Source organism: Carassius carassius, chromosome 7, assembly GCF_963082965.1.
Source record: "Carassius carassius chromosome 7, fCarCar2.1, whole genome shotgun sequence".
Classification (NCBI taxonomy): Eukaryota; Metazoa; Chordata; class Actinopteri; order Cypriniformes; family Cyprinidae; genus Carassius; species Carassius carassius.
The window spans coordinates 2,190,574-2,217,194 of record NC_081761.1 but is presented as its reverse complement, the minus strand read 5'-3'; the positions used below and the strand labels follow the sequence as shown (position 1 = coordinate 2,217,194).

The 26,621-nt window shown below is 35.2% G+C and overlaps 1 protein-coding gene and 1 non-coding gene across 2 annotated transcripts; both read right to left on the bottom strand.

The window, feature by feature from the left end:
* Positions 1-140: 140 nt before the first annotated feature.
* On the bottom strand, positions 141-26,593 carry LOC132143363 (importin-5). Its single transcript, XM_059553518.1, has 26 exons — positions 26,405-26,593; positions 23,760-23,840; positions 22,071-22,263; positions 21,896-21,998; positions 21,694-21,790; positions 20,741-20,845; positions 19,848-19,970; positions 17,379-17,499; positions 16,991-17,078; positions 14,057-14,163; positions 13,854-13,978; positions 13,684-13,773; positions 12,661-12,834; positions 11,753-11,971; positions 10,625-10,708; positions 10,424-10,556; positions 9,212-9,333; positions 8,757-8,853; positions 7,740-7,912; positions 7,557-7,668; positions 6,267-6,322; positions 6,057-6,179; positions 4,744-4,963; positions 2,172-2,400; positions 1,952-2,093; positions 141-986 (listed from the first exon to the last, which is right to left on the bottom strand). The coding sequence occupies exons 1-26, from the start codon at positions 26,480-26,482 to the stop codon at positions 900-902; spliced, it is 3,282 nt and encodes a 1,093-aa protein (XP_059409501.1). The 5' UTR covers positions 26,483-26,593; the 3' UTR covers positions 141-899.
* Positions 19,015-19,152, bottom strand: LOC132144364 (small nucleolar RNA SNORA84). Its single transcript, XR_009434354.1, has one exon. It is a non-coding gene; the product is annotated as a small nucleolar RNA SNORA84 (small nucleolar RNA).
* Positions 26,594-26,621: the final 28 nt, after the last annotated feature.

Genomic DNA, 26,621 nt, shown 5'->3' with positions numbered 1-26,621 from the left:
AGAACGAGCACTCGAGAGAGTAAAACTATTTAAAATCAGAAGTTTACTAGTTAAGAATCAGAACCTGAGGAACGAAACACTTGAACTGAATTCAGTTCATATTGAGAGCATTCAGATTGCAATGAAACGCTGACACAGAGTTGATCATGTCTTGCAGTTTTAATACTGAAAGTGTTGTAAAATGATTAACGAGGAGAAATTGCATATCATACAAATGTTGCATGGACACGTGACAACTCTTAAGCCAACCGGCCTTCATAATATCAGAAGCCCGAACCCAGAGTCCCGGTTTCCCAATGTTGTTTATTTCAGTGCGTGGATTAAGTGAGCCAATGACAGACAATATTAGACGTAACAGAGATCATAAGAGTTTCTCCAAAACATCAGCGCCGGCGTCGAAGAGAAAAACAAAAGCCTAAAAGAAAACCAAAAATTTGATGACATGACCGCTGCATCATTGCTCTACTGCATTCGAGCTCAACCAACATGAGTCCGTTCGGTCCGATCCGTCGGAGAAGAGAGTCGGACCGAGCCTTAAATCAGCTTCGGCAAGGGTAAGGATCCACAGACACACGAACTGATCTCAGAAGGGAGAAAAGCACAATTTCTACACCAGAGATTCTTAAAGATCTACGATGGATGACTGTTAGTTTCATACCCCTAAACCCCCCCCAATTTCCGCTCAAGACAAGGGTTTCTGAAGCCGTTGGTCACACTCTGCCCCAAGACTTCGAGAGATCAGGTCCAGACGGCTCAGAGGCCCAACACAAACTCAAGTCACATGACGGTTAACTCGAAACTGGGAAAGGGCCAAAAATCTAGATGTGGAATTCCAGGTGCACAGTTTTGAATCCTCAATCGATGGGTTGTTTTGCAGGGTTAAGGCTTCGCTTGTTCACTCAGGCCGTGTTCAGGAGGTCCTGGATGGCCTTCTGCTGCACCTCATTGAGCGCCGATACACACTGCGTCCAGAGTCCCCCAGAAACCTGAAGAGAGAGAGAGAGAGAGAGAGAGCGAGAGAGAGAGAGAGAGAGAGAGAGTGAGAGAGAGAGAGCGAGAGAGCGAGAGAGAAAGCATGCAGCGCAGTCAATACATGCAAACTCTGCACGGGTCAACCTGCAAGCAAACAACTAAATCCTGCCGGTGCTCGGAAATGATCTAAATATCCATCATGCATACTAAAAATGCATTTATTCGGAAAAAATGGATTTTTAAAGAACAAGAATAAACAATTCCACATTTACATGCATAAATATAGCAAAACAAACATTTAAAAGCATGCATAAACATGCAAGAAACATTTCTAGATATTTACACTATATACATATCAAAATATAAAATACAATTTAACCATATGACTAGACTGAAATTAGTTCCATTTAAAAGCAAGTGCATGCAATATTTAAATGCATACATATGAATATGATATATTGCATATATAGTACATGTGTATATAAAAGAAATGATAATATACAGTACATGACTAGGGTGACAAATTAGATAAAATATTTTAAAACATTACAATTTGCAATAATATTTAGATTTACACACTGAATATTTGGATTTCACAAGATCATTAAAGAACAAGGATAAACTTAAATATTTATAGGCACTGATTTAACAATTAGAAATATCTACATGAATTTAAACCAATGCTATGACAGAAATTCTGCTAAAAAAATGCTAAAACTACGTTAATGTGCATAGAGATATATTTGATAAACATGCCCTTTTATTGTAAATCGATAAGGCATGGCTGCTATTTTTGTCAATATGCACCAATTTAACAATTACAAACAATAATATTCACCAAGTCATTTATGTGTTATATATGTTTATATATTAAAAGGGGAATACATAGAATTGATTTAATTTTGCAATCCTGCATCAGTCTGAGGTTGTCTACAGGTGAATGTGATAAAGCGGTCCGTTCACATGGCATTAAACTCACTTGTACTTGACGAATCACATTGGCCAATCGTTTGCTGCAACCGTCTTCCCCTTTAATCGATTCATTCACAACACCATCAGCGATGATGATGAAAATCTTGGGAAGGTTCGTATTATCAGGTCCAAGAACGATGGGATTGTTACTGTGGGAGGAAAACAAAGGTTCAACTCAAATCTGCATCCAAGACTCCCAGAGTTGACGTCGGCTGACAGACACGCACCTTTCGATGAGGTCACAGAGATAGTTGAAGGTGTGGACGGCCTCCTCTTTATCCTCGTTGAGTGGCAGCCAGGACAGCCAGTGAGGGAGGAGCTCGGTCACGTTGACACACTCTGGGCGGTACTTCATGACTTTGGCCACAGCAGAGATGCAGTTCTCCGTGGCGTTGGCGTTTTCTTTAGCTCTGGAGTCTGGAGACTGGATCACACCCACGAGAAGAGGAACGGCCTCTGGAAGAACAACGGATCGAAGATGATGTCCATGAAGCAGAAAAACACTAACCTCACAGAATCCTCTAATTAACCAAAACAAACAGCACAGTGTCAAGGCATCTGGCCAATTTGAAATAAAAAATAAATAAATAAAAGTTCAAAAATACTAAATCAAATTCTTTTTTTAATAAGATCATTAAAATGTAGTCTGAAAAAAAAAGGAACCTAAAAAGTGAAGTTATTATACTTTCAATAAATTTCAATTAACAGGCATCATAAATTTCAGTTAATTAGACATGCTTTTTTATAACTAAAATTTTATTAAAACAATCCAAATTCAAACTAACTTCGCAAAAAAAAAAAATCTAAATGAAAACTAAATTTTGGGGTTAAAGGATAAAACAAAAAATACTATAAATAAATAAATACATAGACAAGTAAAATTTCATGACTTCAATTAATTACACATGCTTTTTTTTTTTTTTTAATTGTTAAACCACACAAGTTTCATGATTTCAATTAATTGGATGTGTTTTATGATTACTAAAAATAAAACCATTAACCGAATCCAGAAGAAAAAAAAAAACTTTGGAAAATAAAAACGTAATGAAAAAAATAAAATAAATTCAAAAAGGGCCTTAAAGATGTAATTTGTTTAACTTAAACCAAAAATAAACGGCATCATCGATAATTAATAAAAAAAAAAAAAAAAGGACATACTCTTTGGTTTAATTTTAGTAATCAAAAAGCATAGAAGTAACAAGAGGCGAAACTCAATAGAACGTTCCATAGCAACAAACGCATCCATGCGCAGAGCTGCAGCTCCGCCATCTTGGACTGAACGCAACACAGCTGTCATAGAATTGAATGATATCGGTTTCAATTCAAAAGCGGTTGAGGGAATTAAATAGTAGTTTCTAGTTTTTAATATCTCTATAGCAGACATCCCATGTCTCTAAAATGTGAAACACAACTTGTTCAGATTTTAAGCTTTCATTTTCTTGCAGTAGTAAAATATATTTTGTAATATATATATATATATTTTTTTATATAGAATATAAATAATTATATTTTTTAATTTGTACATTTTAATAAACTCAAACTTATATAACTTTTTTTCTGTTTCACTTTCATAATTTATTTCACTTCAACAATAACCTAGCAAATGTCTTCTTTAAAACAAGACCAACCATACAGTAAGTCTATATTCCAAAGCATTCTTGAATTACAACCATTTAAGTTTGGATAGTGATTTTCATGTTTATGAGAAAAAAGGGTGACCGTTAAAGGGTTAATTTAGTGATAACAATGAATTAATAAAGCGGTCATTTGCCATGTCAGGTGTTCATATATCTTTGAAAATATTCGATTTAAAAAGCCCATTTCGAGTCTTGACCCAATTTTGACCAAATACATAATGTTAGCAAACTGTTACTGCGGTCATGGGATAGCTTACATTAACGTTACAGCACCTGTTATCGTTGACGTTAGCTCACTTTAACGTTGATAAAACACTTTTCTATTTTACCTCTCTGAATCTTTGGGGAATCTAGCCTATGAAATGCTAGTTGCTTGGTTGTACACTGATAGTTGTTACGGTTGATGGCAGAACACTGTTTTCTTTGTTTCCAATTTACAGGGTGGAGTATTGTAATGGGCTCCTCATCGGCCTTCACAAGAAGACCATTAGACAGCTGCAGCTCATCCAGAACGCTGCTGCCAGGATTCTGACTAGAACCAGAAAATCTGAGCAGATCACATCAGATGTGCTAAAACACTAGTCACATTTAAATCTAGACTCAAAACCCATCTGTTTAGCTGTGCTTTTATTGAATGAGCACTGTGCAATGTCCGAATTGATTGCACTATATTTTCACTGTTTTTTTATTTTATTTTATTTTTTATGTAAAATCATTTAACTGTTTTTAAATGTTTTAATCATTTTAAAATTGCTTGTTTTATTTTTGTTATTATTTTTCTTCATGATTATTTTACTTTCTTTTATGTCAAGCACTTTGAATTACCATTGTGTACGAAATGTGCTATATAAATAAACTTGCCTTGCCTTGCCTTACAGACATAATGTTAATGCTGCAATGTATACGGTAGTTCTGTCAACGGTAAAGCCGTTGGTTCAGTCCAAAATGGCGGCAGCGTGATAGCAGCGTGATAACTGCAACGGAGTTTCGCCTCTTGTTACTTCTATACTCTTTGATTAAACTATTAGAAAAAAAATAAATAAATAAAAAACGGAATCAAGAAAAATAAACGAATTTGGGTACAAATAGCACCATTTCATAGGGTGCTACTGATGCTAATAAAGCTCACCGAGCATAAATAAAGTCACCGAGGATGTCTCACCTGTGAACGCAGGCCTGTAGCTCTCTCCTCCAAACTGAGCCATGACTCCGACGCCGTACGCCGCCGCCTGCCGCACCTCTGGACTGCTGTCACACAGCGCCTGCATCATGGGCCGCAGGAAGTACTCCGCGTATTTGAAGGAAGACGGGGTGCAGTGTTCGATGACATCATCGAATATACACAGACCCCACTGTCTGTCCGCCCAGGGTCTGTGAGGACACTGTCACGAACACAACACCATAAACACACTATTAACATTCCACAAAAATCTCCACTTTTGGTATGACAAGATTTTTTCTAACATAACTTTTTCAATATTAAATTACCTTTTGATTTTACAAAAGCACAAATGACAGCTTAAAGTTTTTTTGAGCATTTATTTACACATAACGAATGTGATACTAGTGACAATATTCAAGGAAAAAAAAAATGCAATCAAGGTATACTCACTAAATTAAATAGTTTAAGTAATTAAGTAGTAACAAAGCAGGTCACACCAGTGAGTTCAACTAAAAGCTTTGCATGAGATCAATTAGAACATTTCTGATAACTGAAGACTTATAGGCCTTTCTTCTCAGATCTTGAGCTTTTTATTTCAAAAGAAACATGCACTGATTGCAATTAGCGTTGAATGCGATTTTCCTTCTAAAAACTATAATTGACAGCTTATACAAACAAAAATCTATACTTTAATGCAAATAATTTAAACATTACAATTCCCCCAATCTGGATGATGAAGTTAGAAATAGTGTTGTCACGGTACCAAAATTTCAGTATTCGGTACCGATACCAGTGAAAATCCACGGTTCTCGGTACCATTTTCGGTAACAAAGCAAAACAAAAACATGCTAATTAAAAAAAAAAAAACTTTTTAGCACTAAAAATAAAACCAATGCCATTCTTTATACTTATTTACAATTGTGTTTAAAGTTTTACTACAAGTTTTATAATTATGAAAAACAGTAAACAAGTTTCACCCAAATTTAATTTGTCTTTTAATTTATGAAATTTAAACACATTTTATTTTTGGTAAATAAAGGGGATTTGCTATTAAAATTAAAACATGGAAGAAATAAAATTTCATTCGTTAAAAAAAAAAAAAAAAACATGATTCATTCATTTAGGAAACCGTTCTGCTGTGGCTTTGACTGGAGCTATTTTCATCAGCAAACCACGTGAAAACGGTTAATATTGTGTCCAAAATGTAAGACATTTAATTTTATCTTAACTTAGAATAAAAGGAAATTGCATCCCTAAAGTGTTTTTCAAGTGTTTTATTTCTGTAAAGGCTAGGGACAGAAACGTGGACTCACGATCAGATTGACGATGAGTTGCAGCAGCTGCTCGAACCACGGGAGAACCTTCTCTCTGTAGCTGCTGAAGATGGAGTGCAGGATGTCCGAAACCTTGGTCAGGATGTACACGTCATTGTCATCCTGAACACAGATTAAGAGGGGCTTCACGATTAGTCAACTAAACCAATTAACTGCTTCGAAGCAACGCATGTTAGATGAGCTGCGCACCTCGTCTTGTAACGTCTCCTCAACCTGCTCATCATAGTCTTCATCTTGTCGTTTGGCTGCGGAAAACAGATAGAATTACCGTATTTTTCGGACTATAAGTCCCACCTGAATATAGGTCGCATCAGTCCAAAAATACGTCATGAAGAGGAAAAAAAATAAGTCGCACTGGACTATAAGTCGCATTTATTTAGAACCAAGAGAAAACATTACCGTCTACAGCCACGAGAGGGCACTCTATGTTGCTCAGTGTAGACTACAGGAGCAGTGAGCAGCATAGAGCGCCCTCTGGCGGCTGTAGACAGTTATGTGAACTCTTGGTTCATTTCTCCTGGTTCATGTCAAATTAATTTTGTTAAATAAGTCACACCTGACTAAGTCGCAGGACCAGCGAAACTATGAAAAAAAAGTGCGACTTATAGTCCGGAAAAATACGGTAGTAAAACTTTACAAACCTGTATGACTTTTAATATGAAAATTGATAACGCCACGTAGACATAGGAAATCAATGGAAATGAGGCCTTAAAGAATGCAATTGGCTGATAATCGCCAATCAAAATAATTTAATTTTAAAATTACAGCATAGTAAATCTTTAGCCAGCTATCATCAGTTTGAGGCTGTTTTGTAAAATTGCACAAGTCTCATGTCTTCAATTAAACTAGCGTTTAGATTAAAAATTATACATATATATATTCAATCAAACTGAATCCAGAAAAATTTACCAGAAGTTGGAAAAATTTCAAAAATAAAATAAAAAAAATCAAAATTTTTTGAATAAGTTTAATTTCATTTAGATACACTTTCTGGTTTCTAAAGTATAAATCTAATAATTAAAACAGAATCCAGAAAAAAATACATAATTTGAGAGTAAAAAAAAAAAAAAAAAAAAAAAAGGAAAATGAATTCAGAAAAAAGAAAACTTTCCTCCGTAATATTAGTTTTTGAAAAATGTATTTCATCCATTAACGATGAACTAAATCAAGTGGCAGTACAGAAACTTACGCTGCAAAATATTTCTATTTCAAATAATCATTCTTGAATCAAAGAAACCTGAAAAATAAAAAATGTTTCAACAAAAACAGTCTAATCAGAAATGTGTCTTGAGCAGTAAATCATCACATTAGAATGATTTCTGAAGAATCATGCGACACTGAAGACTGGAGGAATGACGCTGAAAATACAACTTTGCATCATAGGAATAAAACACATTTGAACAGATTCTCACAGAAAGCATTACTGTATTTTAATCAAATAACCGGCCTCTGTTAGCACTTAATTCCTGTGCGACTCACCTTGTCTGACCTCCTGGTTCTTAAAGTGCTCCTCTAGTTTGCCTTTTAAAATGCCGCTCAGCTCCTCAAAGTGCTCGTTGTTCAGGCATCCGTCTCCCATCAGCTCGATGCACTAAATGACAAGACATTCACTTATTAAAACAAACACAAACACTGCTGAACAGAGCTTTTTCAACTCGTTACCTTCGCAAACGAGTGCATGATTTCCGACAGCACGTCAGAGTCGGGCTCAGTGCCGATGGCTTTGATGAGGGCGTCACACATGAAGTGCCACATCTGTGTCAGGTATTCTGGGCCTCGGACACGAGCGCACTCCAGCAGGAGAGGCATGGACTCGGCCGCCGCCACACGCACACGTCAAACACACGCTAAGGATGCTAACAGAGTCTCAGGTGCGTGAACAATCATCTCTGAACAAGAGGAACCGAGAACCATCAGGATAAGTGCAGCTAACAAACAAAACTTAGTCATTACTCTGGGGGAAAAAAAACAAGAGTTGCAAAACAAATGAAGTTATAGTTAATTAAATAGAAGACAAACTGGAATAGCTATAGACAAAATGTAAAAATACACATTTCCAGTTATTTCAGAAAGTTTAAAATTGTGCACTTATTTGTGAAGGCTAAACTGCATGCTATACAGTCTAAATGCATTATATATATATTTTTTTTTTAATGCGTTTAATTTTATTACCTTTATTTATTTTAGTACTTCAAGTGAAATTAAAAATGAAATGAGAAATGGTGACTTGGAAATGAGTGAACTGAAAATAAAAATTTCTTACTATATAAACGGAACAAGAACCATTTAGACATTTAAAAAAACTACAAACATGAACGTAAAAAAAAAAAAAAGTGTTTATATTTTCCGTTTTCATGTTTAAGTAATTTTGTTGCACGTTTGTCATTTCATTTTTTTTTTAATGCAGTTCATTTTATTTACATAAACATACATGCATATACATTTTATAGTTGTATTCCAATTTTTTTAATTAGTTCTTAATATTTTCCATTTTAATGTTTCAGTAATTTTGTTGTGCATTTGTCATTTTCATTTGTTTATTTATTTATATGTACTTCTTAGTTTTAGTCGTTTCAGCACTTTGAGTTAAATGATAATAAACCCGTCCTGCACTCCAGATTAAAGAAAACCATTTGGGACCATTACACTGCAGAAGATCAGTAATCTCATGAAGGATATCATCATGGAAGTAGAACTTCAGCAGAGGAACCATCAGCTTGACCACTTGCTCCGTGTACTCGACGAACCCTTCCTTCAGCTCTTTAGCGTAGCACACCTGAGGAAAAACACAGACAACATTAAATATCACCCCAGACATTCAACAGAAACCTGTTTTGTTGCAACAGGCCAGAGATTAGCTTAGTTACAGGGCCCAAAATGGACTTGAATTGTTCAAAGCAGATGAATCTACTCACACTTGCATGCATCATTTCATTAAAATGCATACATTTATTATACAATTTTTAATGCATTATTTTGTTCTAATGAATTTTTAATAAGGAAATATAGTGGCTGTTACATTTCCAAACTCGATGGAAAAAGAAAACCTGCCAAAAACCTCCTTTCGGTTCCTCGAGCGTTGGTTCTGGAGGCTCAGTAAGTGCTCACTGGTTTAATCGTAATGATCGTCTCACCAGCATCTGACACGCGGTGGCTTTCTCCTCCAGTCCTGCCGTCTTTATGCCAAAACTCTGCTGGTCTCCCAGATTCACAAACTCCCAGCCATCGTCTTCAGACATGTTCTCCATGTCCTGAGCTGAACGAGTCGCACCAAGAAGTGTTACAACAAAAGTCCAAAAGAGAGCCAAAGGCTTCTAATCTAACACTTTATTAAAACAGCATTAAGTGAAATCTGAAGAAACATTTTGGGTTCAATACTATTATCAATAATAAATAGATTTAAATGAAACTAAACAACAGCCATAATTTAAATAAATCAGTATTTAACTACTACACCTAGACTTTTTCACTAAGAAACGGTTTCTTTATTAATGTAGAATTTAAATAAAATAGGTAAAATATAGTAATACTGATTTTCTTTATCACCTACATATAATAACAAATGTAGTTGTATACATAACTCAGTATTTCTACATTTTAAAAGTTGATGAAATACAGTAAAGTTGATGAAGTACGGTTTTAAAATACTACACCTATTGTTTTATTTTAAATTTAATTTTAAAACATTAATAGCCAATATAGAATTGATTAAAAATATTGCAACTGTCTTTTATCGTGTTACTACTTACTACAGTAGTTGTAAATTTAATTCAAAACTTAAATATTTTATATATTGTAGACTATTATCAGAAATATTAATATAGTTGTAAACCTAAATATTTTTTCGGAAATTTTTTTTAATGAGCTCTTAATATTTTCCATTTTTATATTTTAGTAATTTTGTTGTGCATGTCATTTTCATTCTTTTTTTTTTTTTTTTTATGTAGTTCTTAAATTAGAGTTAAATAAGCCCCTCCCGCACTCCAGATTAAAGAAAACCATTTCGGATCGTTTCATAGTTAATGTATGAACTAACATGAACAAACAACTCATTACAGTGTTATGAAACACAGGCGTTTTTTGTTAGTTCATGTTAATTCACAGTGCATTAACTAATGTTAAGCACAACTTTTTCTTTTTACTGCATTAGTAAACGCTGAAAAACTTTAAGCTTGATAAATGATGTAGAAGCACAGTTCATACTCAGTTCCTGCTAACTAAAGTAGTTAAATGAACCTTAAAGGGTTAAAAATTCTGTATTAAAACAAGTACAATATTTTTCTTCTACACAGATACATGGATTTAAACCATAAGAGTGTCTATGTTTGTGTGGACGGCTCACTCACTGTCAAGCAGAGCCACTTCAGGTTTGATGGAGGCCGTCTTCATCAGTGGACCCATCACTACAGGAAGGTACTGCTGGAACTCCTTGCCCAGGATCTTACACATGCGTGCCCAGGCCGAGATCATGTAGGAGATCTGCAGACACAAGAAAGCAGCTCAAACACACACACACACGAGATCAGGCTCGGCTGGTGTTCGCTGACCTGTGGATCGTCATCCTCCAGATCACTGAAATCAGTCTGTGTCTTCAGAAGGAGCTGCATCACTGCTGAAGCGTCCGGCATGAACTACCAGAGAAATCACCACAAACACATCGTTCAGATGCAATCACACAGATGAAGAGAGCGAGTAGTTGGCGTGAATGCAATGTATTTTGAGCATTATTCAAATGTAATTTAGTGTAAATAATAAAATGGACCAAGTTTTTTTCAGGATCTTCAATTTTCTATTGGAAAGTGTAGTTCGCTTAAGCCAGATAAATTCATGTGTCAACGTATAAATTAAATTATAAATAAAAATGGATGCATGAATTAAGCTATTTATTGTACCTAAAACGATAACTTAAAATAAAGATTAAATTCTGATAAAATTAAGTTAGAAAATAAATAAATTAGGTGTATTCAAATAAACTAAAATATTTAGATTCAAATAAACTCAAATTAAAGCAATTAAAAATGGTATGAAATAATAATATAGATCAAGTTAAAAACAATAAACGTTGGCACGTTTGTTTAAATAAACTAATTAAAAAATATTTGAAATTTAACAAATCAGATTCAATATTTTTTACTTTAATGGCTAAATTAAAATAAAAAATAAAAAAAATCAAGTGATAAAAAAAGGAAAGATTAAAATAACTAAAATAAAACTAAATATTTACAAAATTAAAACTAAATAAAAAGTACATATTTGAAAGTGTAGTTGGCTTGAGCCAGATAAATCCACTTGTCAAGGTATAAATAAATTAGTTAAAAACTAGATGCATTAATTGTACCTAAAAGAATTAAAATATTGATTAATTTAAAAAAAAGTGACTTAAAATAGATCAAGTTAAAAAAGTCTTCCATTCAAAAGAGTAGTTGGCACATTTAATGTTTAAATAAAAAGCTCAATTGAGTTTTTCACTTATTTTGATCTCATCCGATTCAATATTTATTTTAATGGATAATCTAAAATTAAAATCTAGTTTTCAATTAGATTGAAAAAGAAAATCAGAATAATTTAAACTAAAATAAATTTGATAAAATGCATTCATTTAAATAATTTTGTAAAAAAAGTGCATAAATAAAAAAAGGTATAGTTTTAGTAGGATCCGTGTCCTTCAGACGCACCTTCTCTTTGCCCACAGCCAGACCGATGAGACTGATGCACTCGATGGTCTTCCCTCGGAGCAGACGAAGCTCCTTCTGAACGGCGTTCTCCACGATGTGTTTGAGCGAGGGCATGAACAGATCGTAGTACGGCACAAACTTCTCCTCCGCAGTATCAGCCACCGAAGCGATGGACGTCACAACCTGCTCCAGAACCAGTTTAGTGCCTTTCTGGATCAGCTGGAAGAACCAAAGCCAACATTCAGTCACGACTCACTGCCATAACACACACACACAGCATCACACACCGCAAGCGGCAGAAGACCCAGGACCACAGAACCAGTCATGATGACACGGAGATCTACACATCAACTGAGAGCTGAACGAATAAGCTTTCCATTGATGTATGGTTTGTTAGGAGGACGATATTTGGCCGAGATGCAACTATTTTATTAAAAAATCTGGAATCTAAGGGTGCAAAAAAAAAAAAAAATTGCAATGCAATGCATTTTACTAATCAAAAATTAGGTTTTTATATATAATTACAGTAGGAAACATACAAAAATTTTCATAGAACACGATCTTTACTTAATATCCTAATGGTTTAAAGAAAAAAAATCAATAGGTTTTACCCATGCAATATTTTTTTGGCTATTGCTACAAATGTACCCCAGAGACCTGAGGCTGGTTTCTTGCTCCAGGGACACGTGTAAATCACACAACAGCCGAAATGAAGGTCAATTCAATTCCAATTCAGCAAATGTAAAAGAAACCGCACTGATTTCTGAATTGAAGTTGAACGGATCCTAATCCAGTACATCTCACTGCGTTAGCTTCGTGCACCTAACAGAAGAAAAGAGATTGCAGTCTAAAACCCTTGGGATGCAATCTCTGTATAACCGCTGCAATGAATGAAGGACGGGACGCACCTCCTGGAGTTTGGCCACCATGATGACGTGCAGGTGCTGGACGAGGCTGTCCAGGTAAGGAGCGAGCAGGGATTTGGGACAGTCCTCGGTGAAGTTGATGAGCGCAGCGGCAGCGTGGGCCTGGACACGAGGGTTCGACTGATCCTCCATCGTCTGCAGGAGCGCAGAGATCACCTGCAGACACAGACAGAGCATTGATCGAGGAGAAAACCATCCTCCGAGAGGACGACTCCTCCAAACACCACCAGCACAGCTCACTTCAGATTTCAATTTAAATAAACGACCAAAACCGTTATTTTAATAAAATCTATATTTTATTACCATTACTATTAAATAATAATTAGTCTTAATCTGTTATTTCTTTTACTACTAGAAGTACAAAATACGGACTCATTTAAATGTATTAATTTGTTTAGTCGTAATTTATCAATATTACCATATTTTATAACCACTAACAATAATAAATCATTTTCTATTAATTATAATTGTACAGTAAATGTAATAGCAATTACTGTATTATATAACCTGATAATAATAATAATTCACTATTATTGTTAATTAGAAACATCGATTTAAATGATCACAACTGCTGTTTATTATTGTTATTTTTAGTAGTAGTTTACATAATCACTATATATTTAAAAATATAATTTGTTTATTTATACAGTCATTTTTTCATTATATCCTATATCATTAATAAAAATGTTATTGCTTATTTTAATCGCTACATTATATCAAAGTAACAATTTATATTTACAGCTACAATTATAAATGTTATCGTTTATGACCATTATTATTATTATAGTAATATTGATTTAAATTTACTAGTACATCGACTACAAATAGTAATTGATTAATGTAAATTATGACTGTATATTATATTTAACCTATAAAAATAAATGACTGACCATTAATACAGTAGTTTAGAGAGACCGTAAAAGCAATCAAACTTCTATTTTTCCTTTTTGGAGCAGAAAAAAAAAGCGGTAACACAAATGAGGCTTAAACATATAAAAGCGACACCTTGTCGTGGAACTTCTTCTGGAAGGTGGGAGCGAAGTCTGTGGCCATCTGTCCAACAGCGTTGCAGGCGGCGTAACGAACCCTGGGGTGCTGCAGGGGGTCAGAGGCTCAGGTTTAGCGCCTGTTCTCGTTAACACACATCAGAAGTGAAGTGCTGTGATTGTTCTTACAGGATCCTGACAGAAGAGCAGAACGAAGCTGACGATCTCGCTCAGAATGGCCTCCATCTGTTGGTGACAGCCCTCGCCGATGGCAGAGAGCGCCATCAGACCGGCGTGTCTGTACTTCCAGTCGGCTGAGCGGGGAAATAAACATCAGAAATCTCACTTCTACAAATGCAATCGCAATAATAGATCCTGAGGCATCTGCTCACGGTTCTGCAGCATCTGCATGATGTGCTGTTTGATCATGGGAAGGACGATCTTTCCTCCGAGGCCACACGCAATCCTGTCCAGAGCGCTTTCTCCAGCAACAGCATTACTGAACAGCAGCAGAGAGAGACGCAGAGTTAAACATCTAAAATCAGCAGGAATACAGCTTTAGTGACCGCTGCTTCGAAGCAGAAACGCTGCAGATACAGCAGGGCTCCTGAAAGAACATTTCAGACTTCAAAATCAAATTATATTAAAAATATAAAGAAGCGAGAGTAAAGAAGCGATGCATCAATTATCATTACATATAAATGTATACAAATAGAGTTGAAGTAGCAACACTTCAAGGATTAAATAAAAAAATCTAGTTATAGTGAGATATAGTTAACATTTTGAAGTAGTTTTTATTTTCATACCCACTTTTCATTTAAATACAGGGTGTCTACAGAGTTTAACAAGTTACATTTAAGACTTAAATCTTTTTAATACCGACTTGTACGGAAATTAAGACCACCAGATGAAAACGCACATATATACATATACACACACACACACACACCAAAAAAAAAAAAAAAAACAATAAAATGTTACAGCAATAATATTTTATTACAATACACTGAGTTTTTCACAGACAATATCCAAAAACTAAACAATACGCAGGTCTCAGGGGTTAAAAACCTTTTCCGGGGGCGGGGCAGCACATGCAAGGCATGCAATGACTGTGACAACCTGAACATTTGAAATGATACTATGGCAAAGTTATTGCTTTCTTTATTCAAACTGATTTTCTTTTTCATGAATATATGATTGACCTGAAGAATGAAAGCTGTATCATACACTTTCAAAATTATGAGCTATATCATCGCTTATCGACACTAGGGGTGTAACAATACACTTAGGTAATGAGATGAGACAAAGTACAGATACTTGGTTTACTAGAATGTGACAATATTTTAATACGGTTTAAGAAGTTTTCAATAAAATTGTCTCTTTTTATTACAAAAACAATGCAGTTGTATTTAGAAATATTTTAACTTATCTAGGCCTGTAACTAATGATTCTTTTGGGAATCAATTAATCTACTGATTATTTTGACAAGTGAATAATCCAATTTTTATTTTATTTTTTTGTAACAAACAGACTTAAGTGGAAACCAGGCTTTAGTATGACTATTTATATATAAACTAACAATGAGGCAATAATAATTGGCTCAAATAAAACATCAAAACCATGAAATTACAAGATTGTATTGAACAACACTGTTAAAATACATAATGTAATATGCCTATATATATATATATATATATAAAACTCATGATCATAACTTAAGTACATTAATGTATTAAAACAAATACCTGCAGAGGACGCCAACGGCCTGGTGAGGTTTCACTTAACAGCTTGATTAAACAATGTTTAAATCCATAAGATTTTAATATTTGGCCACGTGCAGAAACATTTGTTGAAATCGCGATGTACAATCCAATTGCATATTTAGACGTAGGTTGATATATCTGCTGTGTTGGCGAAGGCTTATAAATGATTTACATAACAAATCTAATGAGATAATCCAGTCTTTCCAGATTACGTTGAGCAAATCAAATTCACAGCGTATACAGAGGAAGAGTTTAGCCCCTTTCACACATACAGTCTTTACTGGTAAATTACTGGTAAAGTTACCATTAATAGATCATGTGTGAACAGGACCTTTTCAGAAATCCCGGTAAATATGTTTTGGCAATCATATCATTCTTATGGAGATGACATGATTACTCTGAGCGGTTTACAAAGCTCCGCTGCTTTATAATGAGCTTTTCTATGCAAATACGCAACAGATGGATATATTTGACCATTTGGCCTCACAGCTTTTTGTCGCGCTTCTCCATTCATCAGAGCTGCGACTCTGCAGTTGTGCCATTGAGCCACGTACTGGTACGTCTCTCTGATGACGCAATAACTTACGTTACCGCTGGAAAAAAGGTCTAGTCCAATGACCGTAAAAAGTAATTTGGTCCATCCGACTGAAGATTTTTCCCCCGTCGTAAAGTTACCAAAAATATTTAAGACCTATCGAATCTGAATTTAAAGTCTTTTTAAGACTTTTTAAGGCCTTTTATAAGGAAAACTGTATTTAAGACATTAAGGACCCGCGGCCACCCTTTAATAATTCTGTAGTGTTTTTGGCAGTTTTGGGTTATTTAATAGTTATATATATATATATATATATACACACAAATGGTTTTTATTAATATTTTCCAGTTTACTGTACTACAAGCTAAAATTTAAGTCTCTCACCAATACATATATTTTTTTTTTAATTCAAGTTTAGTTGACTATCATTTGATTTTTATTATTTACATTTTTGTTAAATTAATACTTTTGTTATGAGTTTGTCAGCATTGTTTATTAATGTCTACGTTTAAGAAAAAAAAACTCAGTTTAAGTAAAACTAGTTAAACTAAATAAATTGCAAATTTTTACCCTGTCAACTAAAATATAAAGTCTATAGATTCTTAAATGAAAGTTTTTCAAGTAACGTTTGTTTTTGTGTTTTTTTTTTAAACAAGACTTCTTCATTTTGCATCAGGTAAATGTACCTTGGTTTTAGGGAAGTTTAGATATGTCTTGTAAAAAAAAAAAGAAAAAAAAAAGGATATTAATTTTTTGCAGTACATGCTAAATTTAGTGCCATAACTTCATGAATTTAGGACTTTCATCTCCTTTTCATATCAATTTGTACAGCGGTCTTAACATCCACAAAATTCCACCGAGATCGAATCCCAGCGAGCTGCTGAAACAAATTACTATTTTTAGTAACTGTATGCAAACTACCCAGTGACCCTGAATACTTTGATTGGTCAATTGTGGCTAAACTGTGGTTAAATATTTAGCATGAGCAAACAATTGTCTAAAAAAAACCATGCAAATATTAATCTCACCTATCAAAATCATCATCTTCTAGTTCATCAGCCATGGCCCACTCCTCGTCCTCCTCCAGATCCACCATCATACTCAACATCTGAGGCACTAAACATTTAAGAGCAAACATCATTAAATGTGTATTTGGCAAGTCATTAACAGTGCTGGGAGAGTAAACAGCATTGCTATCAGCTTCATTTTTCTGATGTGTGACAACGGATCAGTTGCTTCTGAACTGCAATCATTTTTTACTTTACAAAGCACTGATGAAGAATGTCAAAATGCACGTCAAGTTGCATGGTACGGTGCACTTTTAATAGCTTTAAGCTAGACAAGTTTCTCTTTCATCAGCTTTGACTCTGGTAATTAGTATTGTGACGTATGGAGCGTTAAATGTCCCTCTCTTACCGCTCTGAGCAATGATGCTGGTGTGTTTTCTCAGCATCGCAGCAGCGGTCTCAGACAGTGTGACGATGACTTCCAGCGCAAGCTGTCGCTGCATGTTTGTGAGGTTGGTGTCTGCACACAACTGGAGTCAAACGAGGAACCAAAAAACACATTAATCAGATTAGAATGATTGTTATTCTGCATTGGTCTCGATCTATTAAAAGGTCACATGGTTTAGAGCAGGGGTCTCCAAACTAATTTCATTCGAGAGCTACTTTTTAAATGAAAGCGACTAATGTTATAATGTTAAATCTCTTAAATAATGTATCAATCCAAACTGCTATACACGCCGTTGTTAAAATGTGCTGGAAATATATAAAAAAAAAAAAGTACGGATACACAAACTGAAATTTCACCAATTTTATGATAACATAAAATTAGCAGCACTATGCACTTTTTATTTGCCTAAACTAAAATTGTAAACTAGCAAAAAATATTCATAACATGTTATCTACTGACATCTACTACGTGTTCAAATAAAATTGACCATTTTAAAAAAGAAAATCATAATATATCAGCAGTAAATTACTACTTTTTTTTTAAATAAAAGGATGAGTCAGAATGATACATTTATATTTATCTGCTCCATGAACAGTTCTACGTAAGCTAATGCGCATTCTAAAAAGCTATATATATATATATATATAGTGTTGGGGAAAGTTACTTTTAAAAGTAATGCCTTACAATGTTGCGTTACTCCCTAAAAAAGTAACTAAATACGTTACTTAGTTACTTTTTATGGAAAGTAATGCGTTACATTACTTTTGCGTTACTTTCATGTTACTTTTTAAACAAGCAGGGCTTGATTGTTTTTAATATAAGAAGTTCTATTTATAGCAAATGTAAAAGCCCTTTCACACCAAAAAGTGTAATGAATAAACCTCAGGCTGAAGGAAAAGTAAATTCACGTCTGTACAGTTGAACACAGGAGAAGAAGGTTCAACACTCTTCAGCAATAAAAAAAAAATCAATCAAGCACAATTGTTAGTTTATCTAAAGTCATTTTTTAATTATTAGTATGGTTGAACTGCATCATTAAAGGTCAGCAGCAAAGACACTGTTAATAAAATGGGAATAGATACATTTGTGTTATTTAATATATTTAGTTACTGCAGGTTTGCGTCATATTCTGAGTTTGCATTTCACTGTTTTGATTAATTTTGATGAATACTAAATCTGTTTTGTTTTTTTTGTGAGTGGGATGAATTAATGCACATTCACATTTAGTCTAGAACTACAGTAACATGTTCACACAGCGCACACAACGCCTCCATACTTCCGATTTCTCCCAATATGGGAACAGGAGGCTTGTCAGTCAAAAAATGAGAATACAAAGTAACTGGCGTTACTTTTTTGAAAAAGTAACTCAGATATTTTCTTGTAAATTAAAAAGTAATGCGTTACTTTAATAGTTACTTGAAAAAAGTAATCTGATTACGTAACTTGCGTTACTTGTAATGCATTACCCCCAACACTGTCTGTCTGTCTGTGTATATATATATATATATATATATATATATATATATATATATACACACACAGACACACACACATATACACACACACACATACATACGTGCATATATAATATATGAAAACATGTTTCTGCAACCGGGCTGTGGAAGCTGCATGGGAATGGCAACTTCCAAGCATTAAATCGCAGAGGTCGATATGTGCCTGTTAAATAAAACCCCATGGATCAGCACAGACGAGCTGCCTCGAGGAACCACCAGGCACAACTGAGAGCGTAATAATGCAAGAGACACATACAAGAACTTAAAACAAAAAAATGCAGCCTTGATGAGCGAAGAAACTTTTTTTTAAAAGCAAGGATGTTAAATTAATGTGAAAATCAAGATTTGTATTTATTTCTAATACTTGTTTTACTTTTAAACTTAATTTTTTTTTCATGAATACTGTTCTTTTTAACTTTTTCCATCAAGGAAACGAAAGTATCGCATGTTCCAAAAAAAAAAGATTGCGCGGCACGACTGTTTTCAACATTGATAATAATCAGAAATGTTTCTCAAGCAGTAAATCAACACATCAGAATGATTTCTGAAGATCATGTGACACTGAAGACTGGAGCAATGGTGATGAAAATACAGCGGAGCATCACAGAAATAAATTCACTTAATTTTTTTGTAACTGCAATAATTTCACAATTTTACTTATTACTGTATTTTGGATCTTGATTTTCACATTAATTTAACATCCTTGCTTAAAAAAAAAAGAAAAAAAAAAGTGTACCGTCCCCAAACTTATGAACAGTAGTACATCGTTAAAATCAATCATATCAGAATGATTTCTGCAGATCATGTGACAGTGTGTGGATAATGACGCTGAAAATACAACTGCGCATCACAGAAATAAACTATTTTTACTGTATATTCTGATCAAATAAATGCATCCAGTCCCAGCTTTGCTCACCTTTAGGCTCAGCTGGAGAGTGGCTTCCAGGTTTGGTCTCAAGTATTTGGGGGCCGTGTCTGCAATCTCCACCAATGACTTTAGCACAGAGTCGTCACCACGGTAACAGGATTCATTCACCGCCTGATTGGAGAAAGAAAGATTCTTGTCTGTGCACTTATTTTCGCAGCACTCAACACTAAGGACTTAGAAAACAGTGAAATTCCACAATTCTTGATTCCACAGTAAAACTTAGACCAACTCATTACAATAGAACAAAGACACAAATCAAAGAAACGCTGCTTTAAATTAGAAAACATGTAGGTATAACAGTGGTATTTAGATACAGAAATTGCATAAAGGGTCTGCGGAGTCTGTGTAAATTATATAATTCAAGCTACAACAGTTATTTAGTCAACAGCAGTGATTGATTTAATTTTGTTAACGGATTAACATTAATGACAGACAGCAACAGGTATATTACGCTGCGGTCACTTTAAGACCTAACGCACAATTCAATATTTATTCGCTTCTGGTTTTTTGATGACATTAGATTGTATTTGCACAAGATGTGAAACAGGACTCAATCCAGAAGCGTTTCGTACATTCATGTCTTGCAATAGGATTGGTTTAAAAATCACAATTGGCAAAACTAAACCCATGCAAATGATACATTTTTGATCAACTGTCTTCAGCATATTTTCATGTATTTGGCAGTATTTAATGTTTTGACTAATATATGTGATTTTGGTGCATTAAACTCGTTAAGCTGTGCAATTTTAACTATACAAGTGTTAATATGCATGCCGGCCTAAGACTTTCAGTTCTCCAGTGTAAACTTGACAAAAGGATATATTTAAAAGCACATAAAGGGGGAACTAGTTAGCACTTTCTGAGTCAAAACATCTCTTCACCTGTAGGATGCCTGGAAGAAGGTCTGAAAAGTGTTTCAGCAAAGCTGTGTTGCTCTCATTGGACAAGACGAAGGACGCAGCCGCACGCGCAGCCAGGGTTCGAATCTGAAAGTGAAAGTGGTTTAAAAGGAGTCACTCTGGCAAGTTTATTCTGGTGCAAAGTCACAAAACCAACAAGGTGGAGAGGAATCCAGACAACATATGAGGGGACAAAAGAGAAAGAAAAAAAAAACGCAATTAAACAGAGCAAGTTCAAACTAGCAACCAACCGATGAGGAAATCAAAGATGTCAGATTATTTGTAAATGTGGGATTATTTAGGATCCTCATAATATGCTTCATAACGACTCTTGTTTTTTTTGTTTTTTTTACCAACCTTGAATTAACAAAAAAAACAAAACTGGATTTTAAAGTACTTTAATAAAAAACATGGTAACACTTTACAATAAGGTTCATTAGTTAACTACTTTAGTGAACATAAACAATGAATGAACAGTCGTTCTACAGCATTATTAATCTTATTTTACCAATATATTATTAAATTCAAAAGTTGTGCTTGTTAACATTACTTAATGCACTGTTAATTAACATGAACTAACAGTGAACATCAATTTTAATGCACTTACATTAACAAAGATTAATACTGTAATAAATGTATTGTTCATGTTAGTTAATACACAAACTAACATTAATGGAACCTTAAATCAGGCCAACATTCTCCACTAAAGTGATAAAAATAACTAGTATTTTGTACCGAAAGAAAATAAATTTAAGAAAGATTCAAAAATAAATCAAATGTGTGTGAGTGTATACATTCTTAAAAGCATACATTTGTAAACAAACACATCAACTTAATTCCAAAGTAATTCGAAAAATGAAGAGTTTAGGGAGAATTTATTTCAAAAACGCATTTCTGGTTATCAGGTGTGTGTGACGGGGGGGGGGGGCACTGACCTGTGGGTTTTCCTGATCCTGCATACACTGAACCAGCATGCGCTTGATCACTTCCAGGTAATGCTGCTGCTGATTGCCAAAGATACCTGGGAAGTTCCTGTACACGAGGAAACCGTTCAGAAAGACAATTTCACCGCACGAACGAACTCTGAATCCGTTCTAAACAAGTAACCGAAACTGAAGCAGCTTGAACTTGACGCACCAGAAGATGTGCAGCGCTGCTTCCCGGAGGCTGACGTCTTGAGAGTTCACCGAATCAAACAGGAACTTGAGAATTTCTGGCCACTGATTGTTCCCGTCATCATCTTTGGTTAAAAACACAAGGCATTAGTTCACACGGACGCCATTTGGTTCGGTAGATGTAGGAGTCAACTCACCGATGAGATTGCGAGAGAGCTCGGCGGCGATGTCGCACACCTTCTTGCGGATGTTGGAGGAGGCTTCAGACTGGATTCCTGCGAGCAGCTCGGTCCTGATGGCTGTCTGAACGTCGAGGGCCAGGCTGGGATAGACCTCATCGAAAGACGAGGACAGCAGTCGCCGCAGAAGCACGGCTGCCATCTGCTTGACCTGCAGAGACGCATTCGAGAGCATCACACAACTCAAGAGACATGCTCCGCAAATAAAGCCACAGGTTCAAACTTGGGAAAAACAAAGATGAAGGCATTAAAAGGAAGTTTACAACTGCAGGGTTGACTAATGACTGCAGCTTCCTGTCCAGGTGAGAGACTCGGTCTAAAATAACTCTAGAGAGCATCTCAGGAGATAATTTCACACAAAAATGACGCATTATGCTGTGCTATATAAAGAACACTTAACTAGGATAAGTGCTGCTTTACTAAGTGAACTAGTATTGGTCACATTTAAAGAGCATGAAAACACAAGGATGCACGAGGACTTTTAAAGGGTGACTGTCTGTGGCACTCTAGTTTCACTCATCTATAAATATCTGAGGTCAGGAGAGTGAAATGAGACAGTAGGTGAAGCAAAGGCTTAAAATGTGTTGAGAGGACAACTAGACAATGAGAGGCATGTTTAACCGCATTGTCATCTTGGCATACGGGTGGTTAAAATGGTTAGAGATGTTTGTAGGTGGGCTTTGCACAATGTAATGTCATTGTTGAGTAATCATTGATTTAAGATATAAGCCTAATTCTACTTCTCACAATGATTGGACTTTCTGGGTTAGTAGACATTCACAAAATGTGCAACGTTTTGTTTGACATGACAATGCATGAAAAAAAAAAAAAAAAAAAAAAAAAAAATCGAACTGCAATTTGTGATGACCAATTACAGATAAAAAAAAAAAAAAAAAAAAGTACTGACAAAGCTGAAAAAAAAAAAAAAGATTCTGAAGTAGTTTAAGCTGAAAAGACAATTGCTAATTGGGAATAAACCAAAACTGACGTAAACAAAAAAATATTTAGATATATAGATATTTTTATTTTATATATATATATATATATATATATATATATACACACATACATACAAATTACTTACAGAAATAGTCCATGATAACAAAACTCAATTTATCTTAAACACAAAATAAATCAATTTAAAAAATATAAATGCTAAAATAACACCTACAATTATTTATTTATCCAGGCTTGCTCTGCTTTTTTTGCACGGCTGCACAATTTAGACATTTTAAATTACATTATAAATTAATAACTATATTGTTTTGTTTGTGATTGCTATTAAGAATTTAAACAATTAAATAAAAATAAAAAAATAGTACAAATGATCGAGTTTTGAATAGTCATATATAGCTCAACTAGTTGATTCGCTTCCCTCTGAAACACACAGTGCAGTTTTATTTAAAGATCAACCTTTAATGGATTTAAACAACATGCACATAAAAAAAAAAAAAAAACTTTTTCAGCACAACTACTAACAACATCTCGACAACCTCCAGACAGCAGCACACCATCTGACCCTGAGAGAGCAGGTATGAGGCATAACTTCCTGCCATTTATACTGTTAAAGGCCATGCATAGAGTCTAAAGGGATGCCTGGAATAAATATTCCAGCTCTGATGACAGCACACAGACTCTCTCACGCACCTCCTCGGCAGCGGATGCATCACGGATGGCCTGCAGCAAGAATGTGATCTTCGTCTGACCAGGGATGGTCTCATACGTCTCCTACAAGAACAAATGAAGAAGTTAATGAGCGCCATCAGAGTTTATACATATAGACGGTTATAAGAACTTTAAGACCGAATACAAGGAATCAGCAGTGCTTTCTTAAAGGGATAGTTCCCCCAATAATTAAAATCATTTCTTTCCTCCATTGAAGACAAACAACAACACCATTGTGAAGAATGCTGGTAACCATGAAATGATTTCCCTAGTATGGGAATCAATGGCTACCAGTAACTTTTTGGTTACCAACATTCTTCAAAATATCAGAACAGAAGAAAAATAATCCTCACAGGTTTGGAATAGTATGAGGGCGGAAAAATTGTTGCATCATATTTGTAAAAGTTGCATTTGCATTAACATTTCAGGTTTAGAAATCGCAAACCAACCTCCATTACTTCTTAATTCACTTCACACACACAAAACAGGCTTGAATACCAGTAGAAATAACGTTTACAAATAAGTTTTTTTTGTTGTTGATTAATCACAAAAAATTGCTTGGTTGTGGCACTTCTGTCTTGTATTTTTTCAAATGACATGATAATTTCTCATTTGGATTAAACGACCCTTATCAGATTCCAATATGTTTGGTTAGACTTAAATGATTAATTAGACATTTGTCTTGTTGTCCAGTGAACAATTTCCAAAGATTCTTAATACGTACATTACTGTATTTAAGTGATGCAAAAGTCCACAGAAAAACAACAAATATATCCAAATCAACTTCATTCAAATGGAAACATTAGCATTCCTCAATTGTCATATTCGTTCTAATTTTAAACAAACTTACCGTTAATTGTTCAGTTTTTTAAGACTTCTTATATTTGCATCTCAAGCAAATGCATGATACGAGGATGCATAGATATTCATATTGCAAAACAAAAACAGGAAGGAAGACATTAATTTGAGATGCATCCATCATTTAACGCCTTGCTCTAATTTCAGACTTTTAATGCCTCATTGGTGGATTATTATGGTTTTAAAAGCAAAAAAAAGTGAATTCTGTTCATGCAGGAGGAGGAAAGAGATCAACTAAGCCTCTTAGGATGTTCATTTTGCATGAGTCAAACAGATTCTTGGAGTCAGTGATAAATGGACATGGTTATGCGCAGAATGTCTGGAATGAACGGTGCAATAGGAATGTGAATGTGACCGAAACAAGGATATCACACACCTCAAAGCTTTCGGAAACTTCTTACCAATAATTTCACAGGACTGTGTCAGACATAAGTGACATCCCAGTTGATTTCTGGGGGCCAGTCTGACTCTGTTTTCGCTCAGCATTAGCTACACGCTGGTCAAGCATTCTCTGTGCTGAAGGAAAGTGCTGACCGATGGCAGAGATGAGCGATTAGACCCAATCTGATCCACATGAGCCCCGATCTGAGCTCTCCACAGATAAAGAAGAGCCTAACAAAAGACTAGTCTGAACACGTGCAAATGGGGAACTAGGTTTAGGGGGGAAATTCGAATTTGCCGCGAAATCTGCTACGCTGGTGACCGTCAATGCAAAAGTGCGTTTATACATTTAAATTAAATATAATAAGAAATTTAAAAGGTCTATGCGCTTGACTTCACATCCCTGAGCCGAAATCCAAAGTGTTCCCATAACACGACAGTATGGATGGACATCTTTTGTGAAAAAAAAGCAGCTCACGGCGTGAAGATAGGTGTAAAGTTACGGTTTAATGAGTGAAATACAAGCCTCGCCACAATAGCGACGATAAAGAGTTTTTAAATATTCATCATTCTTCTAAGAAACGTCGTTTCATTATCGTGTTGCTTGTTGAGGTGAGATACAAATCAAGTAAACCGCATAGAGTTACAAACAGACTGCGATTTTGTCTGTGTGGTCACTTTGACGGATAGTTCTCGGAATGGGACTCGTTTAAAACCTTCACGTGTTTGAAATACCGATTTAACGACTGGTTTGGAGCGTCACAGGAGTCAAAACAAGGAAGACGACGTTCAAAGATTAGATTAGGGGTAAAAAAAAAACCCGGCTGATTTATAAGAGTTTTGAACGAGACGGGACACAAAACGTAATACATCATGTTTGTAATGCTGGTTAGGCCACGTTGATACGCAACGCACGACAGCAATGGCTCATCTGAATCGATTCCTTTAAACGATTCGAATTCGAACTGAGGGTTGGGGATTGATTTCGAAATTGCATCTCTTTCATATTACGCCTGCAATCCACGTATGACAGATATAGTAAGATTAAAATGTGTTAGCTAAACCAAATTCAGTCTCAAATGTAGATTTTAAAATGTAATCTTTACAGTCTAACCAAACACATTGAAATCATATAAAAGTAATTTAAATCCACATAACAAAAATAAAACATCACAATATAAGATAATCAAAAAGTTGTGTTGAGGATTCAAAAAAAAAACAGAGGAATTTATTTCTGGAGTTGGTTCGTTGAAGCGAATCGACTCTCTGAAGTGATTCAGAGCCGCATAGCAGCAGCGCGCGCTTCACACATGTGCTGGGCCACAGCGAAGCCCGCGCTAAACCTGCGTTAGATTTCCTCACATACATCCACACAAAGACTTCCATACCTCGGATTGCTTCCTGATGGTGTTGTCAGGGCTCATCAGGTTGCTCAGTAAGAGGTAGAACTGCTGCTGCTCCGCCATCGTTGCTGAAATCAGACAGAGAGACGAGCGAATGAAAGCCGGCGGGGGAAGCGACCTCTGACACCGGACGGCATGTACGGAGGGACGTGATTGGCTCCTGACGCGCCGTCTCAGCGCTGCTGATTGGCTAACGCTTGTG